Source organism: Salvelinus alpinus, chromosome 14, assembly GCF_045679555.1.
Source record: "Salvelinus alpinus chromosome 14, SLU_Salpinus.1, whole genome shotgun sequence".
Classification (NCBI taxonomy): Eukaryota; Metazoa; Chordata; class Actinopteri; order Salmoniformes; family Salmonidae; genus Salvelinus; species Salvelinus alpinus.
In genome coordinates this window covers 35,548,558-35,572,858 of record NC_092099.1, presented here as the reverse complement: position 1 = coordinate 35,572,858, position 24,301 = coordinate 35,548,558, and the positions used below count along the sequence as shown (strand labels likewise).

Genomic DNA, 24,301 nt, shown 5'->3' with positions numbered 1-24,301 from the left:
GTAACCCTGTATTGTTTTGTGATAAATGTAATACAATGCTGGGTTTGTTGGGAGAACCAAGACACATTTCCCCAAGGGGAAACAGTCTAGGCTGTGAGAATCTTAATGGGTGGAAGGATAGAAGACAGAACTGTGTACTGAAAAATGTATTGAATGGTATGAGTCAGCGAGGGGAGACAGATGGAGTTATTTGCAATGCAGACTCGCCTGCCACTTCACATCATCTTCTCAGAGGCAACCTGCCCAATTGGCATGGCTTTGATGATAAGTGAGCAGACATCATATGAGTGCTGTCTCACGCTCCTACTCTTCCTATCAGTTGTGAGCATGTGCATTGTGTCATGTAGGCATCTGTACTGCATATTTCATATACCATATTTATTCATATATTTTTGAGATGTTGTTAATGTGCAAGAGAAATTTCTCCCCTGGGGACAAAGTTTCTTATTTTAGATTATTTCTAAATACCTGGCATCATACCGTTCTTAGAAATGAATGTTGTGTCTGTCCATTTCTTGGTCCAACCAACACTGACAAACAGAATGATGACAATTCAGTGTTGATAACCCTTATCATAACGCTACTGCTGTTCTTGGAATGAGAAAGAACAGTTGAGGGTGTATCAATGTAAGCAGCAGGGACTGAACACTGAAACAAGCGCTGGCTTCAAGTGACAAACAAGTTCCAGCTGATCTCCAAAACTCAAACATTAATTGACATTCAGCCTGCCATTTGCAATGAAGGGGAAAGAAAGCAATAACTGGCAGCCCCTGTAGGCTATAATTTAACGTTAGATAATGGTGGTCAGTGAATTGTTGAGAGCTGATTAAGCAAGTCTCAGAACTAACAACATTAATTTAGACATTTGGCCAAATATTACTTTCAATTAGTTCAAATGTATCTAATGTCGGTAATTAGATAGCTATATATAACGTATTGGCTAATCTCTGATCTTTCTAAAGGAGCTAACTAGGGGATTGACGTCTTCATTTTGCCATCTGTCTGTTCAACTGTGACAATGTTTTCTAACGTTAGATAACTAACGTTAAGTTAACGTAATAATCTTTTAGTTTAGTTTTTATTACACCTTTATTTAACCAGGTAGCGTTAGGCCAGTTGAGAACAAGTTCTCATTTACAACTGCGACCTGGCCAAGATAAAGCAAAGCAGTGCGACAAAAACACAGAGTTACACATAAACAAACGTACAGTCAATAACACAATCCTTGATGGCTATTCGCAGTTGTAATTACTCACCTTGTCCTCGGGAATTAGGGTTTCGCTGTCCTTTTTCATGTCTTTCTGCCCGAGGGCCGAATTAAAGGATACCTTCACCATCGTGAAATTTGCACTGGTTGATTTCAAAATAACAGAGTGTGAGTGTGTTTAGCACGTCGAAGTTGTTTGGAATCTTGCTGCTGTAGCTAGCTCCTACGACCGCGCAGATAAACACACACAGCTCGTGCTGCCCGACTCAACCAAATATTCACCTCAACTCAACAGCTGAGCGCCGAGTACCTAACTTCCAGAGAATACTATTTTCTTCTGTATAGATGTGGCTCCGCCTCTTTCTATTTTTTGCCTCAGTGACTTCGCCAACAGAAGGACTTTTCACTCCTTTCCAACAGACGTCGCTAGCAAGCTTTATTTCCACACAACAAAATATCAGCTCCATTTCCTGTTCTGCGCAGTGGCGTGGAAACAGTGATGGCGGTGACTGATAAATCTACGAAAGAGCGGTTATTATCGGTACTGGACGATTTAGAAGTGTTATCCAGGTACGAATTTATTATTTTCTCACCCGAATAATTGTTTCCTGAACAGCCATTCAAATGATCTAGTTTGTAGTTTATTTAACAATGCCTACGTTTCGTGTTCTGAGTGTAATGTTACTGCTAGGCCAGTGGTTCCCAACCAGGGCTACTGGGACCCCTGGGGGTAATTGGCCTATCCACAGGGGGTACTTGAGAAGACTCATGAGATCATAGGGTTACTGGTCAAATGCACATGAGGGGGTACATTAGGTGTACTCCAGGCAGAGCAAAATTCAGTTGGTGGTACAGTAACCGAAAAATGTTGTGAACCACTGTTGTATAGGCTATAACGTCAGCCATGGATTGTGTATATATAAAACCCAATGTTACTCGTATTTCAGGGAATTGATAGAGATGCTTGCACTGTCAAGGAGCCAAAAACTCCCCCAAGGAGGCGAGGACACCCAGGTAACAGGCATCGGATTCAACCTAAAACTATATTTAGATGTAGCAACAATATCTGCAATCCAAGCTATTCAAAGAATTATAAGATGTGCACCATACCTGAACATACCACTCAGATTTAGTTTGCATTTTGTGAAATAGGTTTTTGAGACTGCTTTTCTCCACACAACTTTGTGTCAATAGTAGTCTATCTTACAATGTGCAGTCGGTCAGAAGTCTGAATGCATGTGTTTTGCTGTGGGCAGATCCTGGAGCTGCTGGTGAAGCGAGACAGAGAGTTCCAGGAGCTGATGAGGGTGGCACAGGAGCAGGGCAAGGTGCACCAAGAGATGCACGTCCTGGAGAAGGAGGTGGAGAAGAGAGACTGCGACATCCAGCAGCTCCAGAAACAGCTGAAGGAGGCTGAACATATACTGGTGAGAATAGTGGAGCTGGAGAATGATAAGAAATCCTAAAGAGACTACAATGTGTCTCCTTTACTAAATTGGAACCCAACAGCACATTGTTTATGGCTTTGATTCAACCTAACCTTTTTTGCCCAAACCTCTCTCTTCTAGGCGACTGCTGTATACCAAGCAAAGGAGAAGCTAAAATCTATTGATAAGGCCAGAAAAGGTGAGCCTGATTTTCACAGCATTCGTATGAGTAGCTGGAGAGCTTTCTGATACATAAATACCACCAGAGATTATAAATGTGAAACTAAAATAACTTTTGTCTTTCAGGGAGTATTTCCTCAGAAGAGATCATCAAATATGCCCACAGGATTAGTGCCAGCAATGCAGTGTGTGCCCCTCTCAACTGGGTACCAGGTTTGTCTTCTTTCTGCCCTTTTTTATTTTGTTTTGAAGTCTTAGATACCCTTTCCCCCCCAATCACTACCTCCCCCAGATCCTCCTTCCCTTGCATGTTCCTTCTCTCCAGACTGGAATTTCCTCTCGGTAGAGATAGTGGCTGAGGTTCAAATAATCCCTATCACAGCAGTGACTAGCATTCACAATACTACAGTAATTACTCTTCAATCGACTTGATGACATATTCCTTATAACAGGTGATCCACGTAGACCTTACCCGACTGACCTGGAGATGCGCAGTGGAATGTTGGGTCACATGAGCAATCTGCCAACTAATGGCGTGAACGGACACCTCCCTGGAGATGCACTGGCTGCTGGGAGATTGCCGGGTATGCTTTTGTTGTATGTGTGGTTCCTTTCTTCTACAAATTGAGTCAAATGTTTTTTTCTTCTCCTATGGTCTTTGTGTTTGATATGATTCTGTGGACTATACAGTATAATACTAACCCTATCACGCAGCTCAAATACTCTTTCCTTCCTCTCCCCCTCAGATGTGCTTACACCCCAGTACCCCTGGCAATCGTCCGACGTCTCAGTGGGTATGCTCCCCCCGCACCATGGCAACGACTTTGGGCTGGAGCCCCCCGGCCACAACAAAGAGAACGAGGACGACGTGGAAGCCATGTCTACAGACTCATCCAGCAGCAGCAGCGACTCGGACTGACTGGCTGAGTGTGTGTCTGTCCATCAGCCCGCCCACCTGTGTGTATATATCTGTATCATCAGCTGACTGTGTGTTGGGAATTGGACACTCCCAGTACCTCGTAGAGCCAGCGATCCATCACACCCATAACCTATATGAAAAGCTAGAGTTTGATCACTCTGACCCTCTCTTTTCCCAGCTTGTTGATGAAACATTTGTACTAAATTATCTGTCATCCCCAATGTAATACACTATATATACTTTTGAATGTGGGCACCCCTTCAAATTAGTGGATTTGGCTATTTCAGCCACACCCGTTGCTGACAGGTGTATAAAATCGAGCACACAGCCATGCAATCTCCATGGACAAACTTTGTCAGTAGAAGGGCCTTACTAAAGAGCTGCCCCTGTCAACAGTGCTGTTCTCTGGAGTGATGAATCATGCTTCGCCATCTGGCAGGCCGACAGACTAATCTGGATTTGGCGGAGGTCAGGAGAACGCTACCTGCCCGACTGCATAGTGCCAACTGTAAAGTTTGGTGGAGGAGGAATAATGGTCTGAGGCTGTTTTTCATGGTTCGGGCTAGGCTCCTTAGTTCCAGTGAAGGGAAATCTTAACGCTACAAGATACAATGACATTCTAGACGATTCTGTGCTTCCAACCTTGTGGCAACAGTTTGGGGAAGGCCCTTTCCTGTTTCAGCATGACAATGCCCCCATGTACGAAGCGAGGTCCATAAAGAAATGGTTTGTCGAGATCGGTGTGGAAGAATTTGACTGGTCTGTACAGAGCCCTAATCTCAACCTCATCGAACACATTTGGGATGAATTGGAATGCCGACTACGAGCCAGGCCTAATCGCCCAAAATCAGTGCCCGACCTCACTAATGCTCTTGTGGCTAAATGGAAGCAAGTCCCCGCAGCAATGTTCCAACATCTAGTAGAAAGCCTTTCCAGAAGAGTGGAGGCTGTTATAGCAAATGGGGGACCATGAGCAATGTCATGGTCCCCCCTCATGGACCAACTCCATATTAATGCCCATGATTTTGGAATGAGATGTTTGATGAGCAGGTGTCAACATACTTTTGGTCATGTAGTGTATTACAGTGTCTGTAAAGTCCACAGTATGGTTACGCTGATTCAGTTCAGGGAAATGTCTGGTACTACGTAACTCTGATAGTGATAACACTGTTGTATTCCTTTCATTGTCTATCTGGCTCCCCATCATTTGTTTATTTTTATTTTTTTTAGAGACTGACAATGGGGAATAGTGTTGAAAAGTACATGTACCCTTGAAGGGAATATAACTGTATTTGTTTTGTTTTGAAAGAATGTGTTGCAGATTTGAACCCAAGTGCTCCTTAACGTCTCTGCTATTGGTTAAAACATCTCTCCAGGAGTAGATTTTGAATTTGTTCAGCTTGCCCGAGTTCACACTTGCCGGCCAAGGTTCATCAAGCACACCGTATATTCTTTATATAGAAAGTCATTTTTGTTTTGTTTGACTGATGAGTGTTTGCTCCATGTGTAAATAGGTCTGTATATACAGTAGGTTTTTCCAAACCGGGTAAATAAATACCAATTTTGAGGAAATACGTTTGTGTTGCTCATATCTTAGAGAATACAATTTTAAAGGCCACCATGACCTCGTTTTAAGTGTGCATTATATAATGTCCAGTTGACCGTATGTATTTATAGCCTTGTCTTCAAATTGTGAAGACCATTGAATGTGAGTCACGCCTATGCAAGGGGCGCTCGGGCGCATGCGTAGTGACATAACAAACCAAGCGCCTAATTCGTCAGCTTGAGAAGGGAACATGGCGGCGTCCCTGATTTGCGGCCGATTGTCGGCTAGCCTGAGAAATTCTGGGGCAAGATCGACGCTTAACACTGCATCCAAAGTAAGTCTACCTTGATAAAAATGTTATGAAATCCGGCTGCCTGTACCTGTGATAATTTTTCTGCTGCACCGTCTTCGAAGTCCCCGAGAAATGGGGTGAAATTTGACATTCGCTTATCTCCTTTGAGGTAACTAGGAAACTGGCTATGTTGGCTAGCTAGCCACATTACTAATGTTTAGCTCGCTAGCTAACGTCGTTGCTTGTTTAGCAATGGAAAGACGAATGTATCAGTGCATGTATTTAAACAAGCTTATGGGGGTTCAGGGATTTGTTTGTTAGCAATAGCTTTTCGCTCACATACAGTACTAGTTGTTTAGACAGTGACCTCCAACACAGCTGCCATAGACTAGAGACGACAGGACGGGGGGTGCCAGGAGCGTCATGCCCATCGGGGGTACAGGGGTAGGTGCCCCCTCATATATGTCCTGTATAATAACACAATTAACAACTTTTCCCCCCCATTTTATAATACTACTATCCACTTAGCAATTTTATGAAGTTGGCTTTAGCTAGCCCAACCTCACAACTAGCTACCAAGAAGCCATTTAAAGCTATCAATTAAGTTAGTGGCTAGCTTGACCATCTTAGCTGGCATACCTGCTGACAAGGTTGGTAGACTTTAGAAAGGCAAACAATAACTAAATGTACCGAATAAGACTCACATTACTTTCGATCTTTTACCCAGATTTTAGCAGAGATTCAGAGAATCATATTTAGTTTCTTTAAAAAAAATAACCACCATTTGGGAGTATACAGACAGCTCAAGAGGAATGCTTAGATATATGATTATGACTAGATTGCAGGTAAAAGCTGTTTCACGTGTTTGAAAAAAATCTTCAATTCTCCAGCCCCCAAAGCATCCTCACATACTTTCTGCTTCCTTGTATTTTTTGGATGCATGATGCCCCTGGGGGGAGAAGGGAGGATATGCACCATCCAGGCTGTTTGTTCATGCTCACTTGCACTGACAAAGCTGACATTTTTAGAACCAAGTTGGCCTTTTCAGATTTGAAAATAAATGGGTTTGATGATGACATAATGATTAATTTGATGCCCAAATGATATGTTTAATGTGTTCCTCTTTCATATCTGCAAACTTACAGTATTGCACACATCTACTCCACATTTTTTGTTGTGTACGTGTCCTCTTAGTCTTTTGTATGGGTGTGACTATTCTTATTCAGTGTCCTTTCACAGAGCGCTATGTACTCCCCCTGACATATGAGTAGGTACTGTTATGTTACTGCATCCCCCCCCCCCCCCCCCACACAATTGTTTTCTCTATCCCCCTCTGCCTCCCCTCTCTCCAGGTGCTGGGCGGTTCCTCCGGCCTTCTTGGGGCTCAGCAGCAGCCACCCCACCTTCAGCAGCAGCAGAAGAACCTCTCCCTGCATGAGTACATGAGCATCGGCCTGCTCAAAGAGGCTGGCGTCTGTGTGCCCGTGGGCAAGGTTGCCAGCTCACCCGATGAAGCCTACTCTGTTGCCAAGGAGATTGGTAAGCCATGCCTTAATAGGATGTGGGCAAATTAATTTGAGTAGGCAAACTTGGGGGTGTGTGCATAGTCCCCTCCCGTACTCCCTGTTCACCCACGACTGCGTGGCCAAACCCGACTCCAACACCATCAAGTTTGCTGACGACACAACGGTGGTAGGCCTGATCACCAACAACGATGAGACAGCCTATAGGGAAGAGGTCAGAAACCTGGCAGTGTGGTGCCAGGACAACAACCTCTTCCTCAACGTGACCAAGACAAAATAGATTATTGTGGACTACAGGAAAAGCAGGGGCGAAAGCATCCATTTACATTGACAGGGATGTAGTGGGGCGGGTCGAGAGTTTCATGTTCCTTGGTGTCCACATCGCCAACAAACTATCATGGTCCAAACACACCAAGACAGTTGTGAAGAGGGCACGACAACGCCTTTTCCCCCTCAGGAGACTGAAAAGATTTGGCATGGGTCCCCAGATCCTCAAAAAGTTCTACATCTGCACCATCGAGAGCATCCTGACCGGTTGCATCACCGCTTGGTATGGCAACTGCTTGGCATCCAAGCGTAAGGTGCTACAGAGGGTAATGCGTACAGGCCAGTACATCACTGGACCACGGTCACCCAAGTCATAGACTGCTCTCTTCTACCGCACGGCAAGTGGTACCGGAGTGCCAAGTCTAGGTCCAAAAGGTTCCTTAACAGCTTCTATCCTCAAGTAATAAGACTGCTGAACAATTAATCAAATGGTCACCTATTTGCATTTTTGGTTTTTACACTGCTGCTACTTGCTGTTTATTATCTATGCATAGTCACTTTACCCCTACCTACATGTACAAATTACCTTGACTAACCTGTACCCACGCACATTGACGCGGTACCGGAACCCCCTGTATATAGCCTCATTATTGTGATTTTATTGTGATACTTTTTTAAATGTTTAGTTTATTTAGTAAATATTTCAACTGCATTTTTTCATTAATGGCTTGTAAGTAAGCATTTCATGGTAAGGTGTACACCTGTTGTATTCGGCGCATGTGACAAATACAATTTGATTTTGATGTCAGACCAGGTATTAGTGCTTGAGTAGTGCGTTCTACATACAATAGGCCTATTTATTGTTGTTTGACTGAGCAATAGTGCTGAGCGATTAACCAAAATGTCTGATCTTTGTTATTAAACAACTACAATGACCATAATCCATTGGGTACCTACTCGTCCGGTCTGTGTTTTTCTTTTACGCCTGCTATGTTAGGTTATTGTGGGGCAGAGAGAGAGAGATGAGATGGAAGAAGGCGCGATAGAAAACAGTTTCTTCGCGAGATGCGGTATCTCTACCTGAAAATACATGATCTAAGTGATTGGTAGTTGGTATTCAGCAGTCATAAAAGTATTCCTTATTTACTTTGAAGAACTACTAAAATAGAGATTTTGTCAGACCGCATATAGAGATGAGATGATTACTTGGAATTAAATAAAAGTCATCAAATAAAACAAATGTAATAGAACACAATTAAAATGTATTTTTTGTAATGTTAAGTGATAAGCAGTATTGGGCAGTCAGTACTATCATCTGATTTTTATTGTCTTATTCTGGGTTACAGCATTCAACCCACATCATGCATAGTGCATTTCATGTAAAAAAAATTAAATATATACTTTCTTTTTTTTTTCATAATCCAAACCGTCCTCAAAAGCACTAATCATTCACCACTACTGAGTAAGGTATGTTGTCAGAGTGGACTGTAGGCCTATACTGTAATCTAGGGATATCTCTATCATCGTAGTGCCATAGTCAGAGGTCAGAGAGAACCTCTGGAAGTTTATAATATCTTATAAGAATTCAAAAGGCACAAAGACAGTGCCGTTTTAGGGCTTAGTAGCTTTAATTACTAACAATAGCCAGCATTAGTTGACTATCTGATCCAGAACTTTGGTTCTCCATTTATATCTTCTTTGTAAACGGTGAGCCAACATGGTTTCAACATTTTATTGAGTTAAGTTTTATTAGTTGTATGTACGGGATACAGATGGTATACATTGTCCAACAAATTGTTTATTATTTTTTAAATACCTTTAATTTAACTAGGCAAGTCAGTTAAGAACAAATTCTTATTTACAATGATGGCCTACATTGGCCAAACACAGACGACGCTGGGCCAATTGTGGCCGCCCTATGGGACTCCCAAACACGGCTGGTTGTGATACAGCCTGGAATCGAACCAGGGTGTCTGTAGTGACGTCTCAGGCACTGAGATGCAGTGCCTTAGACCGCTGCACCACTCGGGAGCCCCAAATGCTTACTTGCAGGTTCCTTCTTGACAATGCAACAACAATAAGAAATAATAAAAGTTAACAATACGAACATAGTCTCATGTTATGTTAAAATACTTAGCTGGCCTGTCCCTTTAGGGGCTGGGGGGTTACCATTGTTATGGGGCATTCTGGTGTGTGTGTGTGTGTGTGACAGCTCGTCTGCATTTGCGAATGCTAGAATCAGCAAAAGTGATTTGATTCAAATCTGAGTTAACAAATCGAATTCGAATCTATTCATATCTTTGAAGTCAGCCCTAGTGTACTTTCTTGTTACTTTGAAAATGCCATGTATACACATTCACCCACATTTCTCTGGACTAATCTGAGAGTGCTGCACACAGAATCTGTAACCTACATCTGACATGGTGTGACCCTTGGCCTTGTTTAGGGTGTTTTTAATAGCCTCTGAGGCGGCAGTAGAGACTACAGTCTAAACATAGCACTGAACCCAAGGCTATCAGTTAACACTGTTCTGCAGCCTGCTGTGCTCAGCTGGACACACAGTAACCTGTTTACACCTATCAGTGCTTCCTTTTCCTCAGGGGCCAGTGTCATGGAACTACTCTACTCTTGGACTAGCCTTTTTGATAAATGGCATTGCTCTGGACTAGGGATACTCTTTTCATTTGATTCAGACTAGTGTTTAGATTATTATATGTTAATGAAATCAAAATGTCCTTCCAGGCTTTACATAGAGGTTTTAGGCATGTCATTTTTAGGTAGCCTACTCTGTAACTAACTGTAATAGTGTGTTGTCTAACTTTGTTAATATGTTACTATACTAGATCAATAAAGTTAAATAATCTCTGCCCTACTGAATTCCTCTGTGGTAATGAGTAGGACCTAACATGATGTAGAACAATGTATCCATTCACTGTGTAGCTTACTCGATGCTAACACATAGTTTTCTGCTTGTGGATACAGATTAACTTGACAATGTCCAGAAGTAGCCTAGTCATTTAGGGCCATGAGTGCATGCCTTTGCTAGAAAGGTTGTGTTAGGCAGTGTTTGCACTGACAATGTTTTGTGTAGTTTGTACGTCTGCATTATTATCGGTCTGTGGGTGTAAATGGCAGTGGAGTGTTGGGCTAGTCTGTAACTGCTATGGTCTCTTTCTCCCTCGTGTGTGTGTGGGTGGGTGTCTCAGGCACCAAGGATCTAGTGGTGAAGGCTCAAGTGTTGGCTGGAGGCCGAGGCAAAGGCACCTTCGAGGGAGGTCTGAAGGGAGGAGTGAAGATTGTCTACTCGTGAGTGTCCGAGAGAACTCCTCTCAAACTGCACCCATTTCTACTCTGTGTCAATTCTTTTGTCTCTCTTCCCCTCTCCTACAGTCCAGAGGAGGCCCGGGACATCTCCTCTCAGATGATTGGCCGTAAGCTGTACACCAAGCAGACAGGCGAGCAGGGCCGTATCTGTAACCAGGTTTTCATCTGTGAGCGCAGGTACCCCCGCAGGGAGTACTACTTCGCCATCACCATGGAGAGATCCTTTCAGGTGAGGTCATTCCCGCCCCTTCACGCCTCTCAGGTGACAACAGCTGACAAATCACGCTCAGCCATTCTGGGTCAGGCCGTCAGATTTGACATATTGGGCAGCTGTTATTTTTTATTTTGAATGTTGATTGTGTTGTGTTGGATGGTCCCACTAGATGGCGTAGTGGTAAAGGACATGGCCGTGGACATGTTGAAATACTTGTGCTCCGTGGGACTTGCTCGTCCAGCTGCTGTTACAGTTCTGTTTTCTAAATAGGATAATCAGACACCAGTTGTCATTGAGAATTTAAAGACCGATGGATCAATTCAATCGTTTGTTACATTTTTTTATGATAGCCCAGGTACTATTAGGTTAACTATATAATATCTGTATTGACCCTTTTTGCACAACACTTTTGACTCATCACATATGCTGCTGCTTTTTATTATCTATCCAGTCACTTTAGCCCTACCTTTATGTAGATATCTACCTCAATTACTTTGTACCCCTGCAGTACCACTGTAATGGTATATATAGCCAAGTTATTGTTACTCATTGTGTCCTTGTGTTATTATTTTTTTGTTTTTCTCTGCATTGTTGGGAAGAGCCCGTAAGTAAGCATTTTACTGTTAATCTACCCCTGTTGTTTACGAAGCATGTGACAAATACAAATTGATTTGCTGTGAGACCTATGTTCCATTAATTTGCTCTTTTTTAGTTTGATTGCCACTCAATGAATGTGTAAAATGATTGGTACTCATAATCTCTCGGCCACTCCCTCTGAACAGGGCCCTGTGTTGATTGGCAGCTCTCAGGGGGGCGTGAACATCGAGGATGTGGCAGCGGAAAATCCCGACGCCATTGTGAAGGAGCCAATCGACATCATGGAGGGAATCAAGATGGAACAAGCTGTTTCGGTACAGTTGATCGGGTTGTAGAAATACCTCTTGATTTGTCTTTCAGTCTCTTAGATCCCAGGAAACACTACATACTCTGGTAAATAAACAATACTCCACCTGATTTTAAAGCTAGCTATTTTGGTCCATGTTTAAACAAACGACTTGCAGTAACGGGCCTCAGAACCTTATTCGTTAGGCATGTCCCCCCCATGCAGTGTAACATCTTTAAACGTCAGGTTTTGACTTTGAAATGCTCACTCAACATGGCATCTCATACACTACATGTGTCTTAGAGTGCCTGCAATGTTACCATGACCTGGCAACGTCTCTCACATTCACTATAAATCACATTTATTTATATAGCCCATCTTACATCAGCTGATATATCAAAGTGCTGTACAGAAACCCAGAAACCTAGCACGGTGGCTAGGAAAAACTACCTAGAAAGGCCGAAACCTAGAGAGGAACCAGGCTATGAGGGGTGGCCAGTCCTCTTCTGGCTGTGCCGGGTTTAGATTATAACAGAACATGGCCAAGATGTTCAAATGTTAAATGACCAGCATGGTCAAATAATAATAATCACAGTAGTTGTCGAGGGTGCAACAAGTCAGCACCTCAGGAGTAAATGTCAGTTGGCTTTTCATAGCCGATCATTGAGAGTATCTCTACCGCTCCTGCGATCTCTAGAGAGTTGAAAACAGCAGGTCTGGGACAGGTAGCACGTCCGGTGAACAGGTCAGTGTTCCATAGCCGCAGGCAGAACAGTTGAAACAGCAGCACGGCCAGGTGGACTGGGGACAGCAAGGAGTCATCATGCCAGGTAGTCCTGAGGCATGGTCCTAGGGCTCAGGTTCTCCAAGAAAGAGAATTAGAGAGAGCATACTTAAATTCATACAGGACACCGGATAAGACAGGAGAAATACTCCAGATATAACAGACTGACCCTAGCCTCCGGACACAAACTACTGCAGCATAAATACTGGAGGCTGAGACAGTAGGGGTCAGGAGACACTGTGGCCCCATCCGATGATACCCCCGGACAGGGCCAAACAGGCAGGATATAACCCCACCCACTTTGCCGAAGCACAGCCCCCACACCACTAGAGGGATATCTTCAACCACCAACTTACCATCCTGAGACAAGGCCGAGTATAGCCCACAAAGATCTCCCCCACGGCACAACGCAAGGGGGGGCGCCAACCCAGACTGTACCCCTCATTGTCATTCGTTCCTCCTCACCTTCAATTGAATTCAAGTGTTTTACAAGCTGGTAATAGATTTGTAAATGTTGCTAAAGTAGAAATAAATGACAAACAATGTAGATTTGAAGAACTGATATTGATACATTTCTTTCTTTTGCTCCCTCACTCTTTTCTCGCTCTTCTCTTTGTCTTCGCTCTCTCTCCAGATTGCCACAAAGATGGGCTTCCCTGCTGCTCTGATTGACGACGCAGCTGCTAACATAATCAAGCTCTACAACGTCTTCATGAAGTTTGACGCCTCCATGCTGGAGATCAACCCCATGGTGGAGGACGCCTCTGGCCAGGGTACACATACACTTGCTTTTTGTTCCTAGTGATGTTGTTAGTCACGCCAGTGTTAAGAGCTGGGTGAGAGTGTGTTGCTTGGTTGGAGGCTTCTCCCATTGATCTATGACTCACTGTCAATCATTCTCATTAACGCACTCCCAGTGAAAAACCTTAGTGTGAATCACTGCACTTTTAACTGATGGGCCAATTAGGCAGCTAAACCCCATGGTACTGAAGGAATGATGGTGTTATTGCACAACCAACCGTCTTCAACATCATAGCCATACATGTTAGAGTATGGTGGCTGGGTCAAATGTTAGCTTTGAAATGTAAAAGGCATTCCAGTGCTCATATGTACTTCGAATGACCTTGTGGTTATGGGCTGACTTGACCAACCCCAAACATACCAGGAGAGTTGATTGACAGTAGGAATGGCCAGTGCTGACCCTACTACATTAGCAACATCTGTAGAGGTCTCTATCTTATCTGTCACTAACCCAGATCTGTCCTTGACATGTACTGTACAGCCAACCAAGGTTACACAGTAAAGCTATGTCACAGAACTATACTCAACAAAAATATAAACGCAACATGTAAAGTGTTGATTTCATGAGCGGTAATAAAAGATCCCAGAAATTTTTCATACACGTAAAAAGATTATTTCTTTCAAAATTTGTGCACACATTTGTTTACAACCCTGTTATTAAGAATTTATCCTTTGCCAAGATAGTCCATCCACCTGACAGGTGTGACATATCAAGAAGCTGATTAAACAGCATGATCATTACAAGGGCTGTCACCGACAAAAAAAAATCTTAGTTAACCAAGAATTCTTTTCACCAATCGATTGGTTGAAACGTTAAAAGGTGTATTTTTCCATATATAGACAAATCCTATGTGTTTTAATCAAATCAACTTTTTGGACTGAGCTTGTCTGATGCTTTAAGCACACTGTTTGATTAAATAATTAAGAGACACAAATGACTAGAGGGAGTCCGACCACAATTGATTTGATTGTGCCGGGCCTGGTTCAGACTTGCTGTGTAAAAAAAAAAAAAAGATAATAAAATAAAAAAGACAGCAAGTGACTGTGTGACTAGCACCCGTTGTCTGTTTCTCCTTGCTGCAGCGACCACCACAGAACATCAGCAGTGTATCGCACTGTCTGTGTTGTTGAAGCTGCAACATAATTATAGCCATTTCTGACTGAAAAGTTATGTTACTGTAATCCCTAATTTGTTAAGGAAAAACATTTCCTATTCCCTCAACCATTGCTCTCTTTACGTGAAACATGACAAATAGGGCGTGACCTAATAGCATATCATAATCACATCAATAAATAGGTTATAACAAACTCTGAACGCCATAAAACGTGACAGAAAAATGGATGCAGAGGACGTGACAAATAAAGAAAATGGGGAATGTTTACTGGTTTCTCAGGGGGTAAAGGGAAAGTCAGATATGTGGAATAAATGTGATCGTTGTAGAAAATACTGTAGATCAGGAAAAAGGAACTAAGGAGCAAACGATGCGTGCATATTATGTGTGCCAAACAAGTGCTGTTAGATTAGAATATAATTTTTCTGACAGTTTGGAACAATGTAAACTATTATATGCGTACCAGAGTCTGTAATTTTTTATATTTTTATATAGCCTTTATTACAGCAAAGTCTAAACATGAATGGAACGGTTTAGGCCTATTTATTGTTTACGCTAATTATTCAATGGTCACTTTTGTTATTTTATTTGAAAACTAAAATGCTTGATTGCATTTAAAGTCATGAATGGCTCGTATGCTGTGTGATGACATGAACGAATAAATGATTGATTGATACAGTAGCCTATAAGTATTGAAATATAGGCCTAAGTAAGGTACGGTATTAAGGCTAAACAGGATGTACAAGGCTGCTATACTAAGCCTACTAATGATAATGACATGAATTATTAAAATTATAATGATGATCATAATAAGGAGATCACGGAAAATGGAGAAATAAAAATCATTTCTGACCATTTGGAAAAGTGTAAATAACAATAAATAAATAATACCAGAGACTGATCTAATGACAAAAAGTATAAAGCCTTTAATTACAGCATAGCAAAGATTAAAAACAGCCGGATTTGTGAAATTGCTTTATCCAACATTTTGCAGTTGCGTGAGGCTTGGTGCAGAAGGAATCAGTAGGCTATTAAACAAACACTCAAACAGGCAACAGAAGCAGGATCTGTCTTATTCCTGTAAATATAGCGTTCAAAAGTTTGGGGTCACTTAGAAATGTCCTTGTTTTTGAAAGAAAAGCACAATTTTGTCCCTTTTTTAAAATAACATAAAATTGATCAGAAATACAGTGTAGACATTGTTAATGTTGTAAATTACTATTGTAGCTGGAAACAACTTTTTTTTTAAAGCAATCTACATAGGCGCACAGAGGCCCATTATCAGCAACCATTATTCCTGTGTTCCAATGGCACATTGTGTTAGTTAATCCAAGTTTATCATTTTAAAAGGCTAATTGATCATTAGAAAACCCTTTTGCATTATGTTAGCACAGCTGAAAACTGTTCTGATTTAAAGAAGCATTAAAATGTGCCTTCTTTAGGCTAGTTGAGTATCTGGAGCATCAGCATTTATGGGTTCGATTACAGGTTCAAAATGGCCAGAAATAAAGAACTTTCTTCTGACACCCGTCAGTCTATTCTTATTCTTCGAAATGACAGCTATTCCATGCGAGAAATTGCCAAGAAACTGAAGATCTCGTACAATGCTGTGTACTACTCCTTTCACAGAACAGTGCAAACTGTCTCTAACCAGAATAGAAAGAGTGGGGGGCCCCGGTGTACAACTGAGCAAGAGGACAAGTACATTAGAGTGTCTAGTTTGAGAAACAGTCTCAACATCAACAGTGAAGAGGCGACTCTGGGATGCTGGCCTTCTAGGCAGAGTTGCAAAGAAAAAGCCAAAGAAGCTGCCAGTTCAGGACTTGTGAGGTGTCTGTTTCTCACACTAGACACTAATGTGTCTAGTTTGTGTCTAGTGTCTAGACTGACGAGTTTCAGAAGAAAGTTATTTCTTTCTGGCCATTTTGATCCTGTAATCGAATCCACAAATGCTGATGCTCCAGTCTAAACAAGGCCCGTTTTATTGCTTCTTTAATCAGAACAACAGTTTTCAGCTGTGCTAACATAATTGTAAACATTTTTTTTTTATGATCAATTAGCCTTTTAAAATGATAAACTTGGATTATCTAACACAACGTGCCATTGGAACACAGGAATGATGGTTGCTGATAATGGGCCTCTGTACGCCTACGTAGATATTCCATAAATCAGCCGTTTCCAGCTACAATAGTCATTTACAACATTAGCAATGTCTACACTGTATTTCTGATCAATTTTATGTTATTTTAATGAATGCAAAATTAGCTTTTCTTTAAAAAACAAGGACATTTCTAAGTGACCCCAAAATTTTGAACGGTAGTGTCTAGTACACCATGATTTGGATTTATTTATTTTGCTACTGCTGAACTAAAGAAATGTCAGTTGACAAACAGCCTATCGACCAAACACTTGTCCAGTCGACTAAATGGGGTCAACCCTAATCATTACACAGGTCCACCTTGTGCTGGGGAAAATAAAAGGCCACTCTAAAATGTGTTTTGTCACACAGCACAATACCACAGATGTCTCATGTTTTGAGGGAGCATGTAATTGGCATGCTGACTGCAGGAATGTCCAACAGAGCTGTTGCCAGAGAATTTAATGTTAATTTCTCTACCATAAGCCGCCTCTGATGACGTTTTAGAGAATTTGTCGGTTGTGTGGATGAGCAGTTTGCTGATGTCAATGTTGTGAACAGAGTGCCCCGTGGTGGTGGGATTATGGAATGGGCAGGCATAAGCTACTGAAGACAAACTCAATTGCATTTTTATCGATGGCAATTTGAATGCACAATGATACCGTGACGAACTCCTGAGGCTAATTGTCGTGCCATTTATCTGCAGCCATCACCTCCATGTTTCAGCATGATAATGCATGGCCCCATGTCGCAAGGATCTGTACACAATTCCTGGAAACTGAAAATGCCCCAGTTCTTCCATGGCCTGCATACTCACCAGACATGTCACCCATTGAGCATGTTTGGGATGCTCTGGATTGACGTGTACAGCAGCGTGTTCCAGTTCCCGCCAATATCAAGCCACTTTGCACAGCCATTGAATAGGAGTGGGACAACATTCCACAGGTCACAATCAACAGCCTGATCATCTATCTGCGAAGGAGACGCATGAGGCAAATGGATACTTACTGATTTTCTGAATCACACCCCTACTTTTCTTTTTAACATTTGTATTCCCAGTCATGTGAAATCCATAGATTGGGGCCCAATTTTTTTTCTTTCAATTGACTGATTTCCTTATATGAACTGTAACTCAGTAAAATCTTTGAAATTGTTGAATGTTGCGTTTTTATTTTTTGTTCAGTATAGATAATCTGTTGCACCTTGGACCAGGCATTGGAAAATGTCCCCTCCAAGTACAAACGGACATCTGTATCTGGCTTTGTTGTAATGAAGTTACAGGGTCATTGGGTTTTTGTCACCAAATGATGATGTCAGCCATCTTGGGCTCAGCCTCTGTCTCCTGTGTGTCCCTCTGACAGTGATGTGCATGGACGCCAAGATCAACTTTGACTCGAACGCAGCGTATCGCCAGAAGAAGGTGTTTGACATGCAGGACTGGACCCAGGAGGATGCCAGGGACCGACAGGCAGCCAAGGCTGACCTCAACTACATTGGCCTGGACGGATCCATCGGGTGTCTGGGTGAGCGCCACAACACACCCGACACTGCTTCACAGCACCACAAACCTAGCTTTATAGTAGCAGTATTGATAAAAAAATATATTTTTTGTATATTCACTCTATATTCTCTGTGTTTGTGTAGTGAACGGGGCTGGTCTTGCCATGGCCACCATGGACATCATCAAGCTGCATGGTGGCACGCCCGCCAACTTCCTGGACGTGGGGGGCGGAGCTACAGCCCACCAGGTGATGGAGGCCTTTAAACTCATCACCTCTGACAGGAAGGTAAGGACTGGGAATGGGGGACACTTATCACTGTAACACTTAGCATCTCTGGTTGTCATTGAAGAAGCATTAATCTGCAGTAGGCACTCACTTCTCACTGTGGAACCAATAGGCACAGACATGTCACGTGTTCCACAGTCCTTCACCCTGACCTCTATCCCCAACTGGAACGGGATGGCTGGGTATCTAGAGCAGTAGTAGCCTGCAGTTGATACTATTGATGTTTTAATGGAGTTAGGGGGTAGGGATTCATTAGGAATTCCTGATGTTTGGACCTTCAGGAAGGTTATGGTTGTATAAAGTAACTTTTCAGTACACGCATCCCCTAGTTAGTAAGTGTATCTTTTGACAGACATGTCTGGAGTTACCTGAAGATATCAGTAGGATAGCTCACTCTGAGGGTGGGGTTTACTACTGGTGGAACCTATTGGGTGACATTTATCTGTGGGATTTTGAATGGGGGAGGACTTTAGAGGGAGTACAGGGAGGGTTCTAACCTGCTGTGTGACATACAGTTAGTCATTCATTCATTGATGGGTGAGTAGGTTTTTGATAGATGGTTATAAGCTCTCATGGGAGATTAGTGGCTAATTTCCCATCACTGTCGATGTGTTGACACCTGCTTAGTGTGGTCCTAGTGGTGTCTGTGGTTTATTATGTAGCCTCAGTAATGGTGTGGTATTTATACGTTTTCATTTAAACCGCTACAGTTTTATAATACACATTACATTTACAGTGTGATCTTGATCTTGTTGATGTTATATGATTTTTTTTTAAACGTTTGGTTGTTATTGTTCCTGTATGAATTTGTGATCAAGCTTTTGTGATTGCTTGGTTTTTGGTCTTCTATGGTCAATATCTTCGGTTATGCTTTCATGGTCAACTTCTTTGGTTTGTGGTCCTCAGGTGCAGGCCATCCTTGTGAACATCTTTGGTGGCATCATGAGGTGTGACATCATCGCTCAGGGCATCATCATGGCTGTTACAGACCTGGACCTGAAGATCCCCATTGTGGTGCGGTTACAAGGTGAGACTGACCTCCCTTATACCGTCAAGCATGAGGTAGCTAGCACAATAGCAGCTTGGCATGACCACCCTCTGGCAATTACAGTGAAAACAATTTTAGCTTTGTTATATAGGCTACTGCACTGCCATTTTGGCAAACATACGGGGCTGGGAGAGAGGTGGGGGCGACAGCGACAGTGGAGCGTGGCCTTTTTAAAGGTCAACGAGCAAGCAGCCTGTCAGGATTAGGCTCTTCTAGTACTTCCCCACACACGCTAGTGATGTGGGGGGGGGGAATTTATACAGTTGCATATCGGGATGTTATTTTTTACGATACACTATCGCAATATTATTTTTCCTTCATAGCTTGTTCTTCATCTTTTTTTAAGTAAGGTACCAATTTGTTTTCAGCACTTATTTCCATGACTGATAAATTTGTTTTCTCATGGCTCACTTGTCTTTCTGCAGCAGACATGGTGAGCAATATGTTTGGAACATCGATTCGCAATAAAATCACAGTATCGAATCGCAATAAATATAGAATTGTGAGAATTGCAATGCATATCGTATCGGACCTAAGTATCACATAATACCGGCACTATGGGACCCTGTAGCTCCCAGCCTCTCCCGTCTGGACATGTTTTGAAACACACGGGGACAAATAGAATGTGTGAAGTTATACAGAACTCAATCACTCATAAACTAAATGTAATTGTACTAAAATGATTTCCTTCACAAACGGTTTAGTAATGTATAATGAACTTTCACAAATTAGACTTCTAATTTATTTAGTCTGCTATTTTGAATGCTTTTGTAATCATGATGCAGGGCTGTTATTACAATTGTCTAGCCCAGGTATTCCCAGGGCTACTCGCAATGCCGTCGGGGGTACGCCAAATAAAAAATGTGATTCACATTTTTTTTTTTATGTTTAAAAAAATATTTTCACATTTTCCAACAGTTCATTTATATTTTTCAACTGGGCTATACATTTGGGTAAGTTTTTTTTTCTTGCCTGAGTAGCCTCGTTTCACTGCCAAAAATAAAATGTGTTCAGGGAAATAACAACACAATGTCAAATACAGGTAGCCTTGTCAAATAATTAACATCCAATCACATTAACCGTTACTCTCTCGCGGGAATTCCACTAACGGTTCGTCTGTAGCCAAATTTAGCTGCTGCTCATGTTAGTATCTGTACTGATGGCGCAAAAGCCATGATAGGGAGACATAGTGGAGTGGTAACGCACACGCAAGCAGTTGCTCCCAACGCCACTTGGGTACACTGCAGCATCCACGGGTGGCTCTTACTGCCAAGGGAATGCCTGACAGCTTGAAAGATGTTCTGGTCACTACAGTGATAATGGTTCACTTTGTTAAAGCAAGGCCCCTGAACTCTCGTGTATTATTTGTGCTATGCAATGATATGGGCAGCGACCATGTAACTCTTTTACAACATACAGAAGTGCGCTGGTTATGAAGGGGCAAAGTATTGACACGTTTTTTAAAAATTGAGAGACAAGCTTCATTTTCACTTATCTGACCGCTTGCATGATGACGAGTTTCTCACACGACTGGCCTATCTGGGTGATGTTTTTTCTCGCCTGAATGATCTGAATATAGGATTACAGGGACTCTGCAACTATATTCAATGTGTAGGACAAAATTGAGGCTATGATTAAGAAGTTGGAGCTCTTCTCTGCCTGCATTAACAAGGACAACACATAGGACTTTCCATCATTGGATGATTTTGTGTGCAAATGAACTCAAGCTTACAGACAATGTCAAATGTGATATAGCGAAGCACTCGAGTGAGTTGGGTCCACAATTATGCAGGTACGGATGACACAAATAACTGGATTCGTTATCCTTTTCCATTCCCAGCCTCCCTCCAGTCCACTTACTGATATCTGAGCTATATAAAAGAGAACCAAAGAGCTTTCTAAAAGATCAGCATTCCTTCAGCCTCGTTCTGTTGTGTTTCAGGATCCAGAGTGGACGATGCCAAAGCTTTGATTGCCGCTAGCCCACTGAAGCTCCTGGCCTGTGACGATCTGGACGAGGCCGCTAGAATGGTACACCCACACCTCTCTACCTCTACCCCTCTAAGCACCCGGTCTGGTTTATGTAGGGTGGTGTGTGTGTGTGTGTGTGTGGTACAGTAGGTCTATGTGAAGTGTGTGAATGTGAAAAGGAATGTCAGGAACTGTTTGAGGTTCCAGAGCAATGAGGTGTGTGTGTGTGAGACGAGGGTCACCAGCAGGGTTGAATGTGTGTGTGTGCGTGGGGTGTGTGTCAATTGACACCGTCAGGGTATAGTGACAGTTTAAACCCAGCTCATCGCCATCCTGACTGGTTGAAGTGACACTGCCTGAGTTTTATGGCTTTGATTTCTGGCAGAGCTAGCAGCAGTGAGTCAGAGCAGAGGCCCCCCTTCTCTCATCTCGCCCCTCCATCTATCTTTCCCTCTACCACTAGTCTGGCTTTGCTCTCACTGACTCCCACTATCTCTCCTCTCCTCTCCACTCGCTCTCCTTTGTTTTTGGAGTGTTCTACTCCCCAAAGAGACGAGCATCAGTTAGCCAGCACAATGGCAGCTTGGCATGACCACCCTGTGGCAGTTACAGCCCCCCGCAATTAAAACTATTCACTTTTAGTGTTTTTGTCTGTTTTTTAATGAGATCACTCATATAGTTCCCTGCTGCTGTGCTTGTGTTTAAAGTATTCTCTGTTTCCTCTTTGCAGGTTGTGAAGCTTTCTGAAATTGTGTCGCTGGCTCAGGAGGCTCATGTGGACATCTCTTTCCAGCTGCCACTCTAAGCCATGCCCCTTGACTCTACGACCCCATCTGAACCCTGACACCCCACCCCTTGAACAACAAGAAGAGCCTCTCATTACTGAGCGAATACACCAATATAACACAGCCCACCAACTTCTGTTAGTTCTGTTTCTCTCTCTCTCTCTCTCTGTGGCAAGGCTCCAAAATGCACACACACATACAGGTAACTGCCAAATTAAAGGAAACTAAGTAAATGAGGGATACAAAGTTGCCTGACTACCCAGACTCCTTGTCCTGCAGGAGTGCCTTATATTGAGTGGTCTGAGAATGGGAGATTGGGTAAGAATGAGGGGGGTTTAAAGGGGAGATGCCCATTGTAATGACAGCTGCTAGGTAGTGACACTGGACTAATACTTGGCAAACACTTCAGCTAAGAAAAGAGTTGATGGAATGTAAATCGCTTTTAGGAGTACCTCTTATGTCAATCATTTCATCCATGCAATTTGAAATGCATAGCTGAATAGTGGATTGGTCTGAGTCTGGCGAGAGAGACTGACTAATACCTGGATAAAAGCATCGGAGTACTCTCCTTTACTCCTGAACTAGTAAGAGTTATTTGTGAGTGTTTAGTGTGTGTGATATCTAAACTACTGCTTATCTGGTTGACTGCATGTTTGTGTATTTGTCTATTCCATCCCTTCAATAGGACAGTCTCCTATATAATAGTCTGCCACCATGTCACAGGAACAACCTTTCTCACTCTGTTCTGGTACATATGACAACAAAAATGGGGGTGGGCCGTGTCCACTCAACTGTTAAAAAATTGTACTGTAGTTAAGTCTTCTCTCTATTTCTCCGTTCCTCTGTATCTGTTACTCCCCAGCCCTTAGAACACAGAAACACACTTATTGTGAGTTGTAAGACATTTATTATATCTTGTAAATATCGAGACGGCTGTTCTCTTCTATAAAATATTTATGCTTCTCTTGGGGAGTAAAAAAAATAAAATTAATAAATAGGGAACACACAATTTGCTTCTTGTTTTAGTTTTGCAGCACTTGTACTTGCAATGTGAAAGTTGTTTACTTCTCCTTATGGCTAGTTAGGTTGTGTTTGGCATTAGTCATGTCAACAAAAACAATGGAGGAATTGCTAAAGCGCAAATGTGTATAATGATAAGGCTCATGTGACTCCAAATTAGCTTATATACTGTTGATATTAGCATAGTAGTGTTAGATTCTTACAACATTTTCTACATGCCAGACTCTATTGCAGTTGCATAACATATGTATAATAATTTCAGCCTCTATTCAAATTTCTGTTCTAACCAATAGAATACAACTTTATTTTCCATCTCTAGAGCAACTGCGTGGATGCATACTGGGTTAAAACCGAATTGTGAAGAAAATGTGCCTTCTGGAGTGGCCCAGTCAGTCCTGACCTCAACCCGATTGAGATGCTCTGGGATGACCTCGAGCGGTTCACACCAGACATCCCAAGAATATTGTGGGACTGAAACAGTTTTGTAACGAGGAATGGTCCAAAATTCCTCCTGACTGTTGTGCAGGTCTGATCCGCAACTACAGAAAACGTTTGGTTGAAGTTATTGCTGCCAAAAGAGGGTCTACCTGTTATTAAATGACCTGCACATTTGTGGCTTGCTGGAGGTCATTTTGCAGGGCTCTGGCAGTGCTCCTCCTTGCACAAAGGCGGAGGTAGCGGTCCTGCTGCTGCGTTGTTGCCCTCCTACGGCCTCCTCCACGTCTCCTGATGTACTGGCCTGTCTCCTGGTAGCGCCTCCATGCTCTGGACACTACGCTGACAGACACAGCAAACCTTCTTGCCACAGCTCGCATTGATGTGCCATCCTGGATGAGCTGCACTACCTGAGCCACTTGTGTGGGTTGTAGACTCCGTCTCATGCTACCACTAGAGTGAAAGCACCGCCAGCATTCAAAAGTGACCAAAACATCAGCCAGGAAGCATAGGAACTGAGAAGTGGTCTGTGGTCACCACCTGCAGAACCACTCCTTTATTAGGGGTGTCTTGCTAATTGCCTATAATTTCCACCTTTTGTCTATTCCATTTGCACAACAGCATGTGACCAACAAGGTT

General features: G+C 42.6%; 3 protein-coding genes across 3 annotated transcripts in view; 2 read left to right on the top strand and 1 right to left on the bottom strand.

Annotated features, from left to right (window-relative positions):
- The window catches only part of LOC139538853 (integral membrane protein 2B-like), a 32,525-nt gene extending 30,870 nt beyond the window's left edge, over positions 1-1,655 (bottom strand). Inside the window, exon 1 of the mRNA XM_071341342.1 lies at positions 1,257-1,655. Within this exon, the coding sequence (XP_071197443.1) occupies positions 1,257-1,337 (81 nt within the window). The 5' untranslated portion in view covers positions 1,338-1,655. The remainder of the gene's footprint in view (positions 1-1,256) is intronic.
- On the top strand, positions 1,628-5,307 carry LOC139538854 (mediator of RNA polymerase II transcription subunit 4-like). The gene is made up of 7 exons (XM_071341343.1): positions 1,628-1,777; positions 2,155-2,221; positions 2,464-2,634; positions 2,776-2,833; positions 2,941-3,027; positions 3,267-3,398; positions 3,561-5,307. Exons 1-7 carry the CDS (start codon positions 1,707-1,709, stop codon positions 3,731-3,733), a joined length of 759 nt encoding a protein of 252 aa, XP_071197444.1. The 5' UTR covers positions 1,628-1,706; the 3' UTR covers positions 3,734-5,307.
- A 131-nt stretch (positions 5,308-5,438) lies between these two features.
- LOC139538852 (succinate--CoA ligase [ADP-forming] subunit beta, mitochondrial-like) lies at positions 5,439-23,216 on the top strand. Its single transcript, XM_071341341.1, has 11 exons — positions 5,439-5,613; positions 6,924-7,110; positions 10,568-10,667; positions 10,752-10,914; positions 11,682-11,810; positions 13,201-13,339; positions 17,978-18,139; positions 18,261-18,403; positions 19,310-19,430; positions 21,394-21,482; positions 22,153-23,216. The coding sequence occupies exons 1-11, from the start codon at positions 5,530-5,532 to the stop codon at positions 22,225-22,227; spliced, it is 1,392 nt and encodes a 463-aa protein (XP_071197442.1). The 5' UTR covers positions 5,439-5,529; the 3' UTR covers positions 22,228-23,216.
- The last annotated feature ends 1,085 nt before the right edge of the window (positions 23,217-24,301 follow it).